Source organism: Amphiura filiformis, chromosome 4, assembly GCF_039555335.1.
Source record: "Amphiura filiformis chromosome 4, Afil_fr2py, whole genome shotgun sequence".
Classification (NCBI taxonomy): Eukaryota; Metazoa; Echinodermata; class Ophiuroidea; order Amphilepidida; family Amphiuridae; genus Amphiura; species Amphiura filiformis.
Window position 1 is genome coordinate 23,658,811 of NC_092631.1, and position 22,046 is coordinate 23,680,856.

The 22,046-nt window shown below is 36.9% G+C and overlaps 1 protein-coding gene across 1 annotated transcript in view; it reads right to left on the bottom strand.

Annotated features, from left to right (window-relative positions):
• Positions 1-316: 316 nt before the first annotated feature.
• LOC140149750 (medium-chain acyl-CoA ligase ACSF2, mitochondrial-like) overlaps positions 317-22,046 on the bottom strand; it is a 53,343-nt gene continuing 31,613 nt past the window's right edge. The window contains exons 2-5 of the mRNA XM_072171803.1: positions 4,982-5,034; positions 3,076-3,133; positions 1,833-1,904; positions 317-715 (exon numbers count right to left, since the gene is read on the bottom strand). Of these exons, the coding sequence (XP_072027904.1) occupies positions 665-715; positions 1,833-1,904; positions 3,076-3,133; positions 4,982-5,034 (234 nt within the window). The 3' untranslated portion in view covers positions 317-664. The remainder of the gene's footprint in view (positions 716-1,832; positions 1,905-3,075; positions 3,134-4,981; positions 5,035-22,046) is intronic.

Here is a 22,046-nt window from a genome sequence, read left to right on the forward strand (position 1 = left end):
AAGAACATCAACTCAACTCATTGATGTCTCGAAACTCCCAAATTAAACTAATTTCGTTGGAGCAGGTCACATTATGTGGCTGATAATAAATAATACGATTATTTATATCAACATAAAACGTCAACAGGTTTGGTGACGTCACAAAAAAGCAGATAATGTTGCAGATAATAACATCTAGAAACACTAGTCCAGAGGTATCCTCATTCCTGAAAGGATATGCTATAATGTAGTGAGTACCAAAATTATTTATTACTTCTCTGTATTTCAAGAGAAATCTAACTTTTGCATGATGATCTCGACGAATTGTTTCAAGCATTGTATATTGACCATTTTGATAATTACCAAAAATCATTTGCAGAGAAAACTATGCCATCTTCATCACGAACATCATAATGTGCAGCCAGTGGGGAGTTACAAAAATAAAGAGAAAAGTCCCCCTCCCATCTGACAAAAATTGAAACGAGAGCATATTGTCCCAATAAAAGCCCTTTTCACCCCGATCATGAGCCAAAATACATGTAGTGTAAAATACAAAAAACAAGCTTTGACTTGACTATTGAGAGAGTGCATTGACGACGTGATTACGTACTTTGTGTTTCTTTTGCAAAAGGTTTTTGGAATTTATACCGCAATGCTCAATTTCATATTTCGTCAATTATGTTTTCTACAGTCCAAGTAGTGACTTCGCCTGTGCAGCTATTTGGTTTCTAGAAAACTGAAAGAAAAAAGACAGAAAGTAATCATCAATATGGTTACATCTTACAAAATATTGCATACACGCCCCAGCACGTACTTGTATGGTACCTTTGCACATAGTTTAAAGCTATTGCGTTAAAGTTCTGGTGATTGCAGAACGAGTAGTACGGAAGTAGCGAAGTTATTGAGAGGTTCCACTTTTTAACACCAATACCTACTTCTACAGTTTATGGTATTAATGAATTGAAACAAGTCGCGTAGAGTGATTCTGACATTTTTAAACGTAGCCTTAGCGTAGAAGTTACCGTTGGCGTAAAATAAAACACAATCTGTCTATTAATACTTATCCCGTGCCTGGTATAAATGAAAAGTCAGGTTCGACAGAATAAAAAAGATATAATCGAAGATCAGATCTTTAAGCAGGAAATATATTTAGATATTTCGGAAATATCCGCACTGTGGTGTTTTAGCAAGTAGGGCACGGCATGGCCTGCAAAATTCCCTGTGTAAATCGAATGCACCTTTTAGTGACTATCACAAGGTCCCTGCTATCACTCACTTGTAGACCGCTCTCTTCCGAAGAGCATTAAAGTTAAACCACTTGACGGATATTTTTTGTACTTGATGTCAATCAAGAATAATGTATACATTACATGTGGGCTAAAAAGTGAGTATGTGGGGCATTTGTAAATGTTCGTACCTCCCTGATATGTAAATGACAGATAAGAGCAAAAACAGCTCCCATATCTGTCCATAACTTTGGTCAGTGCAACGAGCCATGGGATTTCAAGTGGGTGATTATTGATTGGCAACTGCCATATTTGGGCACAAGTGCAATCCACCATTCAATGTGGAGGATAGATGCTGTGCAGTATAGCTGCAGTATGATCAGACTACGCTCATTGCTGTTACTTAGTAAGTATCAGTACCGCCGACAAGGGAGGTTAAGGGGTTGCGTTACCCCCGGGCCAAAGGGCCCGTAAAAAATAAAGAAAATATACCTTAATATAGGCAAAGAAACGAAACCTCATGGGACCCGTTAAAAAAGGGGCTATGGCGTTCATTTTACCACCGGGCCCGTAATGGCTCTCGGCGGCACTGGTAACTATGATACGGGCATTAACATGTGGACTTACTTTGCCCGTCTCTGTTGTTGGAAATGCCGCTTCCATGAAGAGAATGTACTTTGGAACAAGAAAATCAGACACCTGAAAGTATTATTTGTGAGAAAAAAAAAAAAAAGTAACTCAATACTAGTATTTCCCATCACTACGCTTCTATAACGGCTGTACCACGAGCATCAAATTCCACGTTAACTTCTACTGTGAGCCAAAGTGGTCTCATTAGATTATTTACCTAAAAAGTCAAATCATCCAATGAATGCATTTGAATGTACACAAATATTGAACTTAAAAACTACAGTGCAACAAGACATAAATGCCCTAAATTTAAATGATGAAATGCATGTGTACGATATGAATTGCACATAAGATAATAGCACTACAAGGGAGTTTTAACATGGGGATTCAAACAAATCTAGTACTAACATTCCCAGTTTTGCCCTTGTATCACTTTGCAGCTTTGAACAAAATGCTATGAAACCTATACTGTGATTGACAGCTGCATGAGGCTTCTCTTTGATATAAACTTACTACATAATGACCAGCCATTCAGCAAGTGGCTCCTGGCTGACCTTCATGATAGGCTTTGTTGAGCATCAGACATGACAAAATCATCCCAGTTTAGATCCTGGTCTATTATTATAGCACAAAATTGTAATTTAATGTTTGGAATAGTGTAAATAAAATACTAAATGCATTTTGCAAAATGTGCTGAATTATGGTAAGTCATTAAAAAATTGTTTATGATCACCAATTAATTTCATTATTTATGCGCATAAATTAAAAACGATATTACAAATGTGAATATTTTCTCTAAATAAATTGTAGGTTTTGATAAGATACAACTTTTGTTGCAGGTTTGATGTTTATACCACGCTTAGTTTTTTGCATGAAAAATTAAAATTGATTTTTTTTTCATGCATTTCTTGAACTTATGCTAATTTAATGAAGATTCAAGTAAAAGTGTAAGGTTTTGCATTTTTGTTAAAGATCAAGATTCCACCAAAGAATGTGGTAAATGGTATTACCCATTCTAATATGAATTTTAAATTACATTCTTCAAGTTTATCCAATGTTGCCATTCAGCTACTTTATGGCTTGTTGCACTGTATGTCCTATGAGCAAGTTAGAGATTCTAGTAATATCACAAATTACGTATCAGTTCTGACTATTTGTACTTTTTTAAACTTCAAAACTAATACTTATATTATATTCTGGAATAAATATTTTTCTGGAATGTATTTAATCTTAGACAAACCTTTCCTCTGCAAAACTCCTTCAATTCATCTACAGTGACCTTGGCAGAAGTATGAAGTCTGAAGAAACAATAGGAAATGGGAATCTAAGAGAACTGTCAGGATGGAAATGATATTTCTAAAATGACACCACAATGACATTAATGGTGATAATAATACGCTTGTATATATTAATCTTTGTGTTGGTCCAAACTGTGAGGTCGGTGGGTTGGGAAGTACATATTTTCCAGATGAATTTTGCCTGCGTCTTTTGAATATATACAAGCTTTGCAAAAGCAAACAATTGTTATGTAACAGCGTGTTTATACTGAGCGTACGGCTTTTTGACCCGCTATTTTCCGGGCACAAAATACCGATCATAATCCGGCCACCGTTAACCAGCTTGTTTCTACTGACACCAGAAAGCCGGGTCTCGCACGATGCACGGCATTTTTTTCCTGTAAACCGGAAGTACGGAAAACAGATTTCAACGAGCGCAAGGCATGACGGTTGTATCCTAAATTTAAATGTCTACGTATGGTAGCTCATGGCATAGGACCTAATCACAATTTAGTGTTTTCGTTAATCCAAATTGCATTAATTTACCAGTGGATCTAGTAATTGGCTATTATGATAATTAATTTACAGCCAAAATATAACCAACTCATTAACTATAAAGAACTAGGCCTAGACATCAAGTTCATGCTAGTCACACATGTGGCCAGTGTATATAATATCAGAAAGAAGGAACCTACTACATTATAGGCCTATAATGCCCCTACTATAATACAAATAGAATATAAATCGCGTTATTTTTGCAACACACATGACCTCGACCCGGCAACCGATCACACGGCTCCCCAGCAAACACAAAAACGTTTGAAAAACGTTTTAAATAAGTTATATTTTGGCTTTTGGTTTAGGTAAAAACGTTTTAATAACATTAAAATGTCGGGTTATATAAAAGTCATGATAATGTTTTAAAACGTTTTGTATGAAAACACACTACAACAATATTTTTAAATGTTTTCAAAAAATGTTATTGTAAGCTATTTTTGCAAACATTTTTGCCAAATGTTATGTCAATACTTAAATAACATTATGTTAAAATATTTTAACCCAGCAAACACAGAAATGTTCTTAAAATGTTTTTTTAACCCGACATTTAAATGTCGGGTTATATAAAGGTCATGAAAACGTTTTTAAAACGTTATTGAAAATATTTTGGGCAAACATTTTTCGCAAAATATTTTTTCAACCCCAAAATAACATTCTGTTTAGAATGTTTTGTACTAAGTTTTCAAGAATGTTTTTGGAATGTTTTTAAAACGTTTTTATACCATTTATATAACCCGACATTTAAACGTTTTCTGTAAAACATTTTTGTTTGCTGAGCAGTAGATTATCAAAAATGTTTTTTAAGGTTATGAAAACGTTTTATACTCTTAATATACCCTTTATATAACCCGACATTTAAACGTTTTCTGACAACCTTTTATAACCTTTTGCGAATGATGTCGAAAACGTTTTGTGTTTGCTGGGTCGTTTCTACTGAGCGGATTACACGCTTTGACCCGCCATGATCCACCTCAAGAGGTGGATCACGAAAGGCGAGCACATGACCCGGCATGACACGGCAACCGATTACCCAGATCGTTTCTACTGGGCTTGTTACCCGCCATGACCCGGCACGGCACGGCATGGCTCGGAATTTGGCCCTCAGTAGAAACACGCAGTAAGTTTGACGTAATGTATGTAATATTTGGCCGGTAATAATCGGGTTTGTAAGGTATCAGAAAGAAGTAATTTGAAATTTAATGGATATTCCATATCATAATTACGGAACTATAGATCTAGATGTTACAATTTTTTAATTTATGTCATGAACAAAAATGGAAACCAACCAAATGATTTATTTATGATAATTACCTTATACATGCGCAAACCTCTTCAGATGTGCGATCATCGGGAACACCAACAACCTGGAAAATGCCGCAATTTAAATCGTTAGAATTCAATGGTGTATTGTGCGCCTAAAGAGTCTTTGTAAGTAATCTGTAAGGTCCGATTTCTCGAAGCTTGGCTAGTGGTCAGGCTTCCTTAGCAGGTAGGCTTGCTCGACCAATGTGGATCCACGTTGATGCCCGTGCTTCGAGAAACCGGCCCTAAAAGCCTTACTCTTGAACATGGTATACACGAGCATGGTTATGTTCTTTAGGTAGAGATTGGATGCCATATTTGTGGCAAAAAGAAACACCTTGGAGTATATTATATTAAAAGCAATCAGCCAAGTCACATAGGAATGACTAAATGTTGTGCAGGCGATCCGGAGCAATTATCGCAGGCTCATGTGGCCAGCTCGTTTTTCTTTTTGTTTGGGCCAGACTTCCCTTGTTTGTTTGTTTGTTTGTTTGTTTGTTTGTTTGTTTGTTTTTTCCGCTATCTACTCAAGATTTTATTTTTTTAAATAAAATACAAAAAGGTAAGAAAGTTTGACAATAGAGGAAAGTAAAAACAAAAATTCCTTATCGTTTATTCTCTAATTGACCGAGGCTGCGCTATGATGATTCAGTACGGCGCGAAACGGCAAAACTGCATTGACCGGGGCTGCAAGCTTAGAGAACAATCGGCATTAGGCCGAATGCAAAGCTATAAAGAAATGTTAAAATGACGAAACTGACAATAATTGCTATCTTCGGAAGATAGCAAGCAAAAAAATAAATAAAATAAAAAATAAAAATTTAATTCGCGCAGAGTAACCGTGCGAGTTTTAGAATTTTTTTCGCTATATCTACTGAAGATAGTATTTAGAATCTCATCCCTAGTCATTGCATCTTTCTACTCTAGAAGTACTGTTTTACATTATTTTCTCTAAATTTCTACTTCATCATGTAGCGGCGAATTTTTTCTTTCTAATATACATCAGTCCCGATTAGAAAGTTTAAAGCGATATTACAGACTCATCACTTTCCGCATCTGCCTGTTTCTCTATTTTTACCTCTTTTCCCCCTGTTTTTTAGAAATAGCGCGGCATATAGGGCAAATGCCGATTTTTTAATTCGCCCAGAGTAACCGTGCGCGTTTTAGGATTTTTCGCTATATCTATACTGAAGTTCGCATTCAGAATCTCATCCCGATTCATTGTATCTTTCTACTCTAGAAAGTTTTTCAGTATTGTCATTTTAGAAATTGAGAAAGGTTGAATATATTTTGTTAGGCCTATCTACTGATGATAGCATTTTTTAAACCTAATGAAACAATACAAAAAAGAAGGAAATCGTAAGACTTAGCATGAGACGAGTCAGAAAAATCATTTGGTATATTTTTTTATATTTCATGTTTGTTTGTCTGTCTGTCTGTTTGTTTCTTTTTTACCTACCCAAGATAGCATTTACGGTGCGATTTGCAAATCACCCGTGGCGACATGCATCATCTTCTGTGAACACGCGCGAGCCCACTTACGGCATGCATCATTTACGATCTGCATCATTTTCTCGGAACTCGCCCGCAAACGGCTATCTTCTGAAGATAGCATTGCGGGCCTAATAAAACATCAGAAAATATTTCACAAATTTAGAAAACATCCGTTAGGAAAGTTTGTTTTGATGTGTTTTGTTTGTTTTTGTTTGTTTTTTTCCACTATCTACTCAAGATTTTATTTTTTTAAATAAAATACAAAAAGGTAAGAAAGTTTGACAATAGAGGAAAGTAAAAACAAAAATTCCTTATCGTTTATTCTCTAATTGACCGAGGCTGCGCTATCATGATTCAGTACGGCGCGAAACGGCAAAACTGCATTGACCGGGGCTGCGAGCTTAGAGAATAATCGGCATTAGGCCGAATGCAAAGCTATAAAGAAATGTTAAAATGACGAAGCTGACCAAAATTGCTATCTTCAGAAGATTGCAAGCAAGAAACATGAAAAATAATAATATTCAAAAAAGAAACAAAAAAAAAAGAAAGAAAAATATTGCCTAACACGCGTTGTAGATGATGATTCAGTACGGCACGAAATGGCAAAACTGCATTGACCAGGGCTGCGAGCTTAGAGAAAAATCGGCATTAGGCCGACTGCAAAGCTATAAAGAAATGTTAAGATGACGAAACTGACAATAATTGCTATCTTCAGAAGATAGCAAGCAAAAAAATAAATAAAAATAAAAATAAAATTTAATTCGCGCAGAGTAACCGTGCGCGTTTTAGGATTTTTTTTTCGCTATATCTACTGAAGATAGTATTTAGAATCTCATCCCTAGTCATTGCATCTTTCTACTCTAGAAGTACTGTTTTACATTATTTTCTCTAAATTATTATTTCATCATGTAGCGGCGATTTTTTTCTTTCTAATACATCAGTCCCGATTAGAAAGTTTAAAGCGATATTACAGACTCATCACTTTCCGCATCTGCCTGTTTCTCTATTTTTACCTCTTCCCCCCCTGTTTTTTAGAAATAGCGCGGCATATAGGGCGAATGCCGATTTTTAATTCGCCCAGAGTAACCGTGCGCGTTTTAGGATTTTTCGCTATATCTATACTGATAGTTGGCATTTAGAATCTCATCCCGATTCATTGTATCTTTCTACTCTAGAGAAAGTTTTTCAGTATTGTCATTTTAGAAATTGAGAAAGGTTGAATATATTTTGTTAGGCCTATCTACTGATGATAGCATTTTTAAACCTAATGAAATAATACAAAAAAGAAGGAAATCGTAAGACTTAGCATGAGACGAGTCAGAAAGATCATTTGGTATATTTTTTTATATTTCATGTTTGTTTGTCTGTCTGTCTGTTTGTTTGTTTTTATCTACCCAAGATAGCAATTTACGGTGCGATTTGCAAATCACCCGTGGCGACATGCATCATCTTCTGTGAACACGCGCGAGCCCACTTACGGCATGCATCATTTACGATCTGCATCATTTACGATCTGCATCATTTTCTCGGAACTCGCCCGCAAACGGCTATCTTCTGAAAATAGCATTGCGGGCCTAATAAAACATCAGAAAATATTTCACAAATTTAGAAAACATCCGTTAGGAAAGTTTGTTTTTGATGTGTATTGTTTGTTTGTTTGTTTGTTTTTTCCGCTATCTACTCAAGATTTTATTTTTTTTAAATAAAATACAAAAAGGTAAGAAAGTTTGACAACAGAGGAAAGTAAAAGCAAAAATTCCTTATCGTTACCTAGCTGGGGCCAAGCTAGGTCCTGTTTTTCTATCCGATTCTTCTTTCTTTTACCTAGCTGGGGTTTACACCCCCAGCTAGGTACTGTAATGCTCTCCGATTCTTCTTTCTTTCTTTCTTTCTTTCTTTCTTCTTCTTCTGGCAACAAACTTCGAAATGCTTCTCCTCCTACATGTTACACCCTACAATTACGTAACTTGCACATATGTACCGCCTATATCCAGTGCCCATATGGTGCAAACAGAATTGGGATCAAAGGTCATTAAAGGGGCATTTTCGGTATATAACCAAATATCTTCAAAATGCTTCTTCTGCCACATATTACATAGCACAATGACGTCACTTACACATGTGCATCGGCTTTACCCAGTGCCCATACCTTGCACACAGAATTGGGGTCAAAGGTCATTAAGGGGTAAAATCTTACAATTGCATTATCTGGACATCTGTAAGGAGTATGGGGCTCAAACTCGATACAATAAATCTCATGACCAGGGAACATTTTGCAGGGGTCAGGTCAAAGGTCATGCAGAGGTCAAATTTTAGAAACGCATTTCCTGGACATCTGTAAGGGTACGGGGCTCAAACTTGGTGACAACAAACTTAATGATCAGGGAACATGTTGGAACACTTTGCAGGGGTCAGGTCAAAGGTTATCTGGGGTCAAATCTTTATAACTTCATTTTCTGGATATCTGCAAGGGATATGGGGCTCAAACTCAGTGACAACAAATCTCATGACCAGGGGAACATTTTGCAGGGGTCAGGTCAAAGGTCATGTAGAGATCAAATTTTCTAAATGCATTTTCTGGACATCTGTTAGGGGTACAGGGCTCAAACTCCACAACAACAAACTTACTGACCTGGGGAACATTTTGGAACACTGTGCAAGGGTCATGTCAAAGGTCATCTGGGGTAAAATCGTAGAATTTCATTTTCTGGATATCTGTAAGAGGTACGGGGCTCAAACATGGTGACAACAAACCTCAAGACCAGGGGAACATCATGGAACATCATGCATAGGTCAGGTCAAAGGTCATCTGGGGTCAAATCTTAGAATTGAATTTTTTGGACATCTGTTAGGAGTAGGGGACTCAAACTCGGTGAAAACAAACCCCATGACCAGGGGAGCATTTTTGGAACATTTTGTAGGGGTCAGATACCTCCACAACACCAACATGCCCCAGCTAGGTTTGTGGTCTATGACCACCATTTGCCACTAGTTCTTCTTTCTTTCTTCTGTCAACAAACTTTAAAATGCTTCTCCTCCTACATGTTACACCCTACAATTACGTAACTTGCACATATGTATCGGCTATATCCAGCGCCCCTAGTGTCTAAACAGAATTGGGGTCAACGGTCACTAAGGAGGCATTTCCGGTATATAACCAAATACCTTCAAAATGCTTCTTCTGCCACATATTATATAGTACAATGATGTCATTTGCATATAAGCATCGGCTATACCACACGCCTTAAACTTGCATACAGAATTGGGGTCAAAGGTCATTAAGGGGGTAATATCTTACAATTGCATTATCTGGACATCTGTAAGGGGTATGGGGCTCAAACTTGGTGACAACAAATCTCATGACCAGGGGAACATTTTGCAGGGGTCAGGTCAAAGGTCATGCAGAGGTCAAATTTTAGAAATGAATTTCCTGAATATCTGCAAGGGGTATGGGGCTCAAACTTGGTACAACAAATTTAATGATCAGAGGAACGTTTTGGAACACATTGCAGGGGTCAGGTCAAAGGTTATCTGGGGTCAAATCTTATAATTTCATTTCTTGGATATATGTAAGGGGTATGGGGCTCAAACTCAGTGACAACAAATCTCATGACCAGGGGAACATTTTGCAGGGGTCAGGGCAAAGGTCATGCAGAGGTCAAATCTTAGAAATGAATTTTATGGATATCTGTAAGGGGTACGGGACTCAAACTTGGTACAACAAATTTAATGATTAGAGGAACGTTTTGGAACATATTGCAGGGGTCAGGTCAAAGGTTATCTGGGGTCAAATCTTATAATTTCATTTCTTGGATATCTGTAAGGGGTATGGGGCTCAAACTCAGTGACAACAAATCTCATGACCAGGGGAACATTTTGCAGGGGTCAGGGCAAAGGTCATGCAGAGGTCAAATCTTAGAAATGAATTTTCTGGATATCTGTAAGGGGTACGGGACTCAAACTCGGTGACAACAAACTTGATGACCAGGGGAACATTTTTGAAACATTTTGCAGGGGTAAGGTTAAATGTCATCTGGGGTCAAATCTTAAAATTGCATTTTCTGGACATATGTAAGGAGTAAGGGACTCAAACTTGGTGACAACATACCTCATGACCAGGGGAACATTTTTGAAACATTTTGCAGAGGTCAGATACCTCCACAACACCAACACGCCCCAGCTAGGTTTGTGGTCTATGACCACCATTTGCCACTAGTTTATTCTCTAATTGACCGAGGCTGCGCTATGATGATTCAGTACGGCGCGAAACGGCAAAACTGCATTGACCGGGGCTGCGAGCTTAGAGAATAATCGGCATTAGGCCGAATGCAAAGCTATAAAGAAATGTTAAAATGACGAAGCTGACCAAAATTGCTATCTTCAGAAGATAGAAAACAAAAAAAAATGAAAAATAATAATATTCAAAAAAGAAACAAAAAAAAGAAACAAAAATATTGCCTAACACGCGTTGTAGATGATGATTCAGTACGGCACGAAATGGCAAAACTGCATTGACCAGGGCTGCGAGCTTAGAGAAAAAATTAGGCCGACTGCAAAGCTATAAAGAAATGTTAAAATGACGAAACTGACAATAATTGCTTTCTTCAGAAGATAGCAAGCAAAAAAATAAATAAAAATAAAAAATAAAAATTTAATTCGCGCAGAGTAACCGTGCGCGTTTTATGATTTTTTTCGCTATATCTACTGAAGATAGTATTTAGAATCTCATCCCTAGTCATTGCATCTTTCTACTCTAGAAGTACTGTTTTACATTATTTTCTCTAAATTTTACTTCATCATGTAGCGGCGAATTTTTTCTTTCTAATACATTAGTCCCGATTAGAAAGTTTAAAGCGATATTACAGACTCATCACTTTCCGCATCTGCCTGTTTCTCTATTTTTACCTCTTTTTCCCCTGTTTTTAGAAATAGCGCGGCATATAGGGCGAATGCCGATTTTTAATTCGCCCAGAGTAACCGTGCGCGTTTTAGGATTTTTGCTATATCTATTCTGATAGTTGGCATTTAGAATCTCATCCCGATTCATTGTATCTTTATACTCTAGAGAAAGTTTTTCAGTATTGTCATTTTAGAAATTGAGAAAGGTTGAATATATTTTGTTAGGCCTATCTACTGATGATAGCATTTTTAAACCTAATGAAATAATACAAAAAAAGAAGGAAATCGTAAGACTTAGCATATGACGAGTCCGAAAGATCATTTGGTATATTTTTTTTAAATTTCATGTTTGTTTGTCTGTCTGTCTGTTTGTTTGTTTTTTATCTACCCAAGATAGCATTTACGGTGCGATTTGCAAATCACCCGTGGCGACATGCATCATCTTCTGTGTACACGCGCGAGCCCACTTACGGCATGCATCATTTACGATCTGCATCATTTTCTCGAACTCGCCCGCAAACGGCTATCTTCTGAAGATAGCATTGCGGGCCTAATAAAACATCAGAAAATATTTCACAAATTTAGAAAACATCCGTTAGGAAAGTTTGTTTTTGATGTGTTTTGTTTGTTTGTTTGTTTGTTTGTTTGTTTGTTTGTTTGTTTTTTCCGCTATCTACTCAAGATTTTATTTTTTTAAATAAAATACAAAAAGGTAAGAAAGTTTGACAATAGAGGAAAGTAAAAACAAAAATTCCTTATCGTTTATTCTCTAATTGACCGAGGCTGCGCTATGATGATTCAGTACGGCGCGAAACGGCAAAACTGCATTGACCGGGGCTGCGAGCTTAGAGAATAATCGGCATTAGGCCGAATGCAAAGCTATTAAGAAATGTTAAAATGACGAAGCTGACCAAAATTGCTATCTTCAGAAGATAGCAAGCAAAAAACATGAAAAATAATAATATTCAAAAAAGAAAGAAAAAGAAAAATATTGCCTAACACGCGTCGTAGATGATGATTCAGTACGGCGCGAAATGGCAAAACTGCATTGACCAGGGCTGCGAGCTTAGAGAAAAATCGGCATTAGGCCGAATGCAAAGCTATTAAGAAATGTTAAAATGACGAAGCTGATTCAAAATTGCTATCTTCAGAAGATAGCAAGCAAAAAAACATGAAAATAATAATATTCAAAAAGAAAGAAAAAAGAAAAATATTGCCTAACACGCGTCGTATATGATTGTTTTTTATCTACCCAAGATAGCATTTACGGTGCGATTTGCAAATCACCCGTGGCGACATGCATCATCTTCTGTGAACACGCGCGAGCCCACTTACGGCATGCATCATTTACGATCTGCATCATTTTCTCGAACTCGCCCGCAAACGGCTATCTTCTGAAGATAGCATTGCGGGCCTAATAAAACATCAGAAAATATTTCACAAATTTAGAAAACATCCGTTAGGAAAGTTTGTTTTTGATGTGTTTTGTTTGTTTGTTTGTTTGTTTGTTTGTTTGTTTTTTCCGCTATCTACTCAAGATTTTATTTTTTTTAATAAAATACAAAAAGGTAAGAAAGTTTGACAATAGAGGAAAGTAAAACAAAATTCCTTATCGTTTATTCTCTAATTGACCGAGGCTGCGCTATGATGATTCAGTACGGCGCGAAACGGCAAAACTGCATTGACCGGGGCTGCGAGCTTAGAGAATAATCGGCATTAGGCCGAATGCAAAGCTATTAAGAAATGTTAAAATGACGAAGCTGACCAAAATTGCTATCTTCAGAAGATAGCAAGCAAAAAACATGAAAAATAATAATATTCAAAAAAGAAACAAAAAAAAAAGAAAAATATTGCCTAACACGCGTCGTAGATGATGATTCAGTACGGCGCGAAATGGCAAAACTGCATTGACCAGGGCTGCGAGCTTAGCGAAAAATCGGCATTAGGCCGACTGCAAAGCTATAAAGAAATGTTAAAGTGACGAAACTGACAATAATTGCTATCTTCAGAAGATAGCAAGCAAAAAAATAAATAAAAATAAAAAATAAAAATTTAATTCGCGCAGAGTAACCGTGCGCGTTTTAGATTTTTTTTCGCTATATCTACTGAAGTAGTATTTAGAATCTCATCCCTAGTCATTGCATCTTTCTACTCTAGAAGTACTGTTTTACATTATTTTCTCTAAATTTTTACTTCATCATGTAGCGGCGAATTTTTTCTTTCTAATACATCAGTCCCGATTAGAAAGTTTAAAGCGATATTACAGACTCATCACTTTCCGCATCTGCCTGTTTCTCTATTTTTACCTCTTTTTCCCCCTGTTTTTTAGAAATAGCGCGGCATATAGGGCGAATGCCGATTTTTTAATTCGCCCAGAGTAACCGTGCGCGTTTTAGGATTTTTTGCTATATCTATACTGAAGTTGGTATTTAGAATCTCATCCCGATTACATACATACATACATATTAGAGCTTATAAAGCGCTATTACAAAAAGATCAAAGCGCTAAGTGATACACTGCAAAAACAAGAGAATGAACAAAAGCAAAGAGTCAAAAAGGATAATAATGAGCCTTAAGAGATTTTTTAAATGTTGCCACTGAGGTTGCCTCCCTGATGTTGCGCGGGAGGCAGTTCCACAACGCTGGACCAGCAGAACGAAAAGACATGTCACCACTGCGATTTTTACCGATGTGAGTGTTCAGAAGACTGGTATCCATAGAGGATCTTGTGACGGGTCCAGATGAGCGCGTTCTGTATGAGAGTAATTCTGTGAGGTATGAAGGAGCAGATTCATGCAAACATTTGAAGATGTACAGACAGAGTTTGAATTTGATTCGATCTCTTACTGGCAACCAGTGAAGGTCATGCATTAATGGTGTGGGGCTATCAAGTCTGGCGGCATAGAATATGAGTTTGGCTGCTTTGTGTTGGAGGGACTGCAAACGATCAAGGTCTTTTGATTTTGCTCCATAGAGGAGAGCATTCCCGGTGTCAAGGCGTGATATCACGAGAGCTTGCACAACTGTGTGAAGTGTTTTGTGGTCCAAAAAGCGACGAATACGGCGAATATTACGGAGCTGGAAATTGATTGAAGAAATCATGCTATTAATGTGAGGAGTCATCGTTAGGCGAGAGTCAAACACTGTGCCCAAGTTCCGAACATTATCAGATGGTTTAATGACGCTGTCTCCCACATTAAGTTGCAATGGCGGAAGTTTACTAAGACCTTGAGAAGTACCGGCTATGAAGAATTCAGTTTTATTGTTGTTAAGTTTCAATTTGTTCACGCACATCCAGTCTTTGAGTTCTGAGATACAGGATTCAAGTTTGTGAAGAGCCATCTTGTGAGCGTTAGGATCCCTAGGATTGAACGATATGTATAGTTGCGTATCATCTGCGAATTCATGGTAACTGAGTCTGTGTTTATGTATAATCTCACCGATGGGCAGTGTATAGATGATGAACATAAGTGGACCGATAACCGAGCCTTGAGGGATACCGTAGTCAAGTGAACGCTTTTCTGAGAAGAAACCGTCGATGTGAACTTGCGTGGTCCTACAAGTGAGGTATGAACGTATCAACTGTAATGCAGTACCTGAAATCCCTAATCTATGTTCTAGGCGGGACATTAGCACATCATGGTCAATGGTGTCAAATGCTGCAGACAGATCAAGAAGGACTAATAAAACTACTTCCCCTCTGTCTACAGCATCTAACATTTCACCCTTGACCCTGATGAGCGCAGTCTCTGTGCTCCTGTTAGAAGTGTACGCAGATTGAAATCTTTCACCCAGATTATTTACATGAATATACTCAGTAATCTGTCTACACACAATTTTCTCAATTAGTTTAGAAACAAATGATATGTTTGACACAGGTCTGTAATTGGCCAACTCATTCTGGTCAAGAGATGGTTTTTTTAACACAGGAGTGATGATAGCTTGGCCCAATGACTTTGGAAATGCACCTTCAGACAGAGACTTATTTATAATAACAGTGAGACAGCGAGCAAAAACCTCAGAATGCTCTTTGAGCAGCCAGGTGGGGATGATATCAAGCTTGCAGGTCTTTGTTGGACACTGTTTAACAAGTTTAAGAACCTCATCTTCAGACACACATTCAAAGTCAGTGAGGGATGAAGAACACATATTGGATTCCAAGTCATGGTGGTCAAGACTTTCTTGATCCAATCCATCACGAATTTTGGCAACTTTGCTTTCAAAAAATTCAGCAAATTGGTTACATAAAGTTTGGGTAGAGTCACAAGATGGCAATGGTTTTGAGACTTGTTAAGGAGAGTATTAACAGTTTGAAAAATACCCTTGGCATCCGCAGTAGCCAATTTCTCATGATAGAACTCCTTCTTAGCAGTTTCAATGAGCCCATTGACATAAGACTTTTGCTCAAGATAAGCTTGTTTGTCAACAAGGGAACCATGTTTACGCCATTTTCGTTCTAAGCGACGACGCACCTTTCTTTGATCTTTGATGTTATCATTATACCACGGGTACCGTGGTCTAATAGTGCGAGCTTTTGTCGTCTCAGGCGCATGGACATTTAGAATGGTGCTAATCTTGGTGTCATAATCATGAATGTACACATCACAAACTGCATCCGGAGTCATGTCATTGAGAGAGTTACATAGATCAGAAACAAATTTATCCCTATCAATAGCCTTAAAGTTACGACATTTAACCATTTTCTTGGTGAGAGAGGGTTTACTACAATTGACATCACAAATGACCATAAAATGGTCAGGAGACATGCCATTGTTATGCACATCAGTAGATTGAATAAGGTTATCACTGGGTCTGGATAAAATAAGATCCAGGGTGTTTCCATGAATATGGGTGGGTTTCATAACATGTTGTTGAAAACCATTGGCTTCAACACAGGCAAGGAAACGTTTGACCTCAGGTTTAGAAGGCAAATTGACATGTATGTTAAAATCCCCCAACATAACCACCTTCTGTGGGAAAAGAGAAATTTCGCCTAAGAAATCCTCAAACTCATTCAAATAATCAGAAAGCAGCAAACGATTTTTGGCAGAGGGTGGTGGCCTATACACAATGATATACTGAATACCATTAATAGGATCAGTAACACTAGCATATTTAAATGTAACAAAGTCATAGTTCAATTTTGTGATCTTAAGGGGTACTACACCCATTGATTTTTTTTGCATTTTTTGCATTTTGTGAAGAAATTACAAAAAAAAATGGACAAAGTGGTATGCAAAATGGAGGGGCAAATCTTCTCGTTTTATTGGTGGCAACGGTATCAACGTAGCTTACATGCTTTTAAAAGTAGAAGCCAAAAGGTGGTACATCACTGATGATTTAAATTCACTTCATTTTGGAAAGCTTACTATCAACGGATTTCGTTAAAATTTTGGATATGTGTTGCTAACACGTTAGGGAAATAAAGTTGATATGTAAAATGGGAATAAGTGGTTCCTGATTTCTTTTATGACTTCATGAACTTGGTGCTCCACAACTATCAAAAAAGGAACTGGTTAAAATGCTTCTATTTTCAATGTTGAGCTATATTTTGTATTTTTAACTTGCGACATTATTTCACTGAAACTTACATAAGCCACAGGTAACAGGTTACCACAACCATACTACAGCAATGTTGAAAAAAATTGTATTTCTTGTCACCTATACCACCATATTGGGTAGTTTTCCGTAAGCTTAACGTTTGTGATTTTGGTAACTATTTTATATTTATTTGTGAAATCCGTCTCAACTAGGCATTCTAAATTGTACTCACCATTTACATCCCAAGGTATATTAGTATATCCACCTTGCACTTCTCGATATATATCCAGTTAAAGACAGAATATCAAAATTATTCCTCATTATGATATCACAAACTCTCACATGTGTATTCAAAATTGATGCTTAAATTTGACCTGAACCAATTGACCTATAACCTGACATACGGTGACCTAATAGCCTTTTCTTCTCCTAACAACATATTATAATATTATTGACTAATGACTATACATCCATTGTGTAAGTGTTTATATATTTTGCATGCACCACTAGATTTTCTATAGAGAGTATAACAAAGGATTTAATGTATTCTATTCATGTACCCTACTTGAACATGCTGAATAGAATAAATAATGGTTTGTTATGAAACACGCATCTGAGTAACTAGGATACAGTAAACAAAATATATATAGGGTTAAAATGACTTACTACAATTGTTTAAAAGCACTTTTTTTCTTCTTTTTTTCATATTTTTTTTATTTCACATGATCCGTGCATATATCGCCTAGCTATAAATGAAAAAATATTTATTTAGACCAATCAAACCAGTATATGGGTGTAGTACGCCCTTAAAGTTCAGAGATGCTTTGTATATTACAGCAATTCCACCATGGTTAGAGGTACCTCGAGGAAAGTTATAGAAATTGTACCCCGGGGGCGTGCATTCACCGATTACAACTGAATCATTTACGTTGAGCCAGGTCTCAGTCACAAATATAGCATCAACATCATCATCCAGTAGGTAATCCGAAACAGTTGTAGTCTTGTATCTCAGCGAATACGCGTTCCATAATCGAATGGAAAGGTAACAGGGAATAGTCAGTGGAATAGGCACAGGATCGATATTGGTTGGAGGAGGAGGAGGGGTGGTCATATTATGGAGGTTTCTACCCCCTCGCTTCCCCCTACGTCTCCAACGTTTATTTTTCGGAGCATGGCGTGTGGTTGTCTTGTCCAGACTATGAGTGAGGCATGGTTTCTTTAGTAGATTCAACAAGTCCAAGGTAGTACATGTTTCATTAGAGAGTGGGCAAATGGTGTGGTTAACTGACAAACTATGTAGAAAGATAGCAGAATATTGAATACACTGCAGAGCTAAATTCAATGATGACTGAGTTAGATTTGTATAGTTTTCACACTCCATAGTAGAATTCCAAACAAGCAGATCAAATCCAATACAATGATTAGAAACATTCAATAAGTTGATGAGATCCCAATCAATTAGGTGATGAAATTTCCAATCAACAAGGTGATTGAGTTCCAAGTCAGTAAGATGATAAGATACTGAATCAATACATTGATGAAACTCAACACTGTTAATATCCAATGGCTTATGCTGTGTGGCTAAGCTTGAAAATCGAGTGTGTTTTGGTTCCAAAAAGTGGCATAAAATACACAAAACCAGAACCACACAATTTAAGTCTTTCAGCAACATTGTTGTCTAGAGGCTGCAAAACATCACTCTGTAGAAAATTAGCCTTCAACTCATTCTCAATCAGGTGGAAAAACAGTGTTTTTGCAGAGAGCCAGTGAGAGCAGCCACCAGGCGCTACACTGGCAATATTCATTGTATCTTTCTACTCTAGAAAGTTTTTCAGTATTGTCATTTTAGAAATTGAGAAAGGTTGAATATATTTTGTTAGGCCTATCTACTGATGATAGCATTTTTTAAACCTAATGAAATAATACAAAAAAAGAAGGAAATCGTAAGACTTAGCATGAGACGAGTCAGAAAGATCATTTGGTATATGTTTTTTATATTTCATGTTTGTTTGTCTGTCTGTCTGTTTCTTTGTTTTTTACCTACCCAAGATAGCATTTACGGTGCGATTTGCAAATCACCCGTGGCGACATGCATCAACTTCTGTGAACACGCGCGAGCCCACTTACGGCATGCATCATTTACGATCTGCATCATTTTCTCGGAACTCGCCCGCAAACGGCTATCTTCAGAAGATAGCAAGCAAAAAAATAAATAAAACTTAAAAATAAAAATTTAATTCGCGCAGAGTAACCGTGCGCGTTTTATGATTTTTTTCGCTATATCTACTGAAGATAGTATTTAGAATCTCATCCCTAGTCATTGCATCTTTCTACTCTAGAAGTACTGTTTTACATTATTTTCTCTAAATTTTTACTTCATCATGTAGCGGCGAATTTTTTCTTTCTAATACATCAGTCCCGATTAAAAAGTTTAAAGCGATATTACAGACTCATCACTTTCCGCATCTGCCTGTTTCTCTATTTTTACCTCGTTTTCACCCTGTTTTTTAGAAATAGCGCGGCATATAGGGCGAATGCCGATTTTTTAATTCGCCCAGAGTAACCGTGCGCGTTTTAGGATTTTTTCGCTATATCTATACTGATAGTTGGGATTTAGAATCTCATCCCGATTCATTGTATCTTTCTACTCTAGAAAGTTTTTCAGTATTGTCATTTTAGAAATTGAGAAAGGTTGAATATATTTTGTTAGGCCTATCTACTGATGATAGCATTTTTAAACCTAATGAAATAATACAAAAAAAAAGAAGGAAATCGTAAGACTTAGCATGAGACGAGTCAGAAAGATCATTTGGTATTTTTTTTTATTTCATGTTTGTTTGTCTGTCTGTCTATTTGTTTGCTTTTTACCTACCCAAGATAGCATTTACGGTGCGATTTGCAAATCACCCGTGGCGACATGCATCATCTTCTGTGAACACGCGCGAGCCCACTTACGGCATGCATCATTTACGATCTGCATCATTTTCTCGAACTCGCCCGCAAACGGCTATCTTCTGAAGATAGCATTGCGGGCCTAATAAAACATCAGAAAATATTTCACAAATTTAGAAAACATCCGTTAGGAAAGTTTGTTTTGATGTGTTTTGTTTGTTTGTTTGTTTGTTTGTTTGTTTTTCCGCTATCTACTCAAGATTTTATTTTTTAATAAAATACAAAAAGGTAAGAAAGTTTGACAATAGAGGAAAGTAAAAACAAAAATTCCTTATCGTTTATTCTCTAATTGACCGAGGCTGCGCTATGATGATTCAGTACGGCGCGAAACGGCAAAACTGCATTGACCGGGGCTGCGCGAGCTTAGAGAATAATCGGCATTAGGCCGAATGCAAAGCTATTAAGAAATGTTAAAATGACGAAGCTGACCAAAATTGCTATCTTCAGAAGATAGCAAGCAAAAAACTTGAAAAATAATAATATTCAAAAAGAAAAAAAAAAAAATATTGCCTAACACGCGTCGTATATGATGATTCAGTACGGCGCGAAATGGCAAAACTGCATTGACCAGGGCTGCGAGCTTAGAGAAAATCGGCATGAGACGAGTCAGAAAGATCATTTGGTATATTTTTTTTATATTTCATGTTTGTTTGTCTGTCTGTCTGTTTCTTTGTTTTTTTACCTACCCAAGATAGCATTTACGGTGCGATTTGCAAATCACCCGTGGCGACATGCATCAACTTCTGTGAACACGCGCGAGCCCACTTACGGCATGCATCATTTACGATCTGCATATTTTCTCGGAACTCGCCCGCAAACGGCTATCTTCTGAAGATAGCATTGCGGGCCTAATAAAACATCAGAAAATATTGCACAAATTTAGAAAACATCCGTTAGGAAAGTTTGTTTTTGATGTGTTTTGTTTGTTTGTTTGTTTTTTCCGCTATCTACTCAAGATTTTATTTTTTTAAATAAAATACAAAAAGGTAATAAAGTTTGACAATAGAGGAAAAAAAAAAAAAAAATTCCTTATCGTTTATTCTCTAATTGACCGAGGCTGCGCTATGATGATTCAGTACGGCGCGAAACGGCAAAACTGCATTGACCGGGGCTGCGAGCTTAGAGAATAATCGGCATTAGGCCGAATGCAAAGCTATAAAGAAATGTTAAAATGACGAAGCTGACCAAAATTGCTATCTTCAGAAGATAGCAAGCAAAAAACATGAAAAATAATAATATTCAAAAAAAAAAAAAAAAATATATATATATATTGCCTAACACGCGACGTAGATGATGATTCAGTACGGCACGAAATGGCAAAACTGCATTGACCAGGGCTGCGAGCTTAGAGAAAAATCGGCATTAGGCCGACTGCAAAGCTATAAAGAAATGTTAAAATGACGAAACTGACAATAATTGCTATCTTCAGAAGATAGCAAGCAAAAAAATAAATATAAATAAAAAATAAAAATTTAATTCGCGCAGAGTAACCGTGCGGGTTTTAGGATTTTTTTCGCTATATCTACTGAAGATAGTATTTAGAATCTCATCCCTAGTCATTGCATCTTTCTACTCTAGAAGTACTGTTTTACATTATTTTCTCTAAATTTTTACTTCATCATGTAGCGGCGAATTTTTTCTTTCTAATAAATCAGTCCCGATTAGAAAGTTTAAAGCGATATTACAGACTCATCACTTTCCGCATCTGCCTGTTTCTCTATTTTTACCTCTTTTTCCCCTGTTTTTAGAAATAGCGCGGCATATAGGGCGAATGCCGATTTTTTAATTCGCCCAGAGTAACCGTGCGCGTTTTAGGATTTTTTGCTATATCTATACTGAAGTTGGCATTTAGAATCTCATCCCGATTCATTGTATCTTTCTACTCTAGAAAGTTTTTCAGTATTGTCATTTTAGAAATTGAGAAAGGTTGAATATATTTTGTTAGGCCTATCTACTGATGATAGCATTTTTTAAACCTAATGAAATAATACAAAAAGAAGGAAATCGTAAGACTTAGCATGAGACGAGTCAGAAAGATCATTTGGTATATGTTTTTTATATTTCATGTTTGTTTGTCTGTCTGTCTGTTTCTTTGTTATTTACCTACCCAAGATAGCATTTACGGTGCGATTTGCAAATCACCCGTGGCGACATGCATCAACTTCTGTGAACACGCGCGAGCCCACTT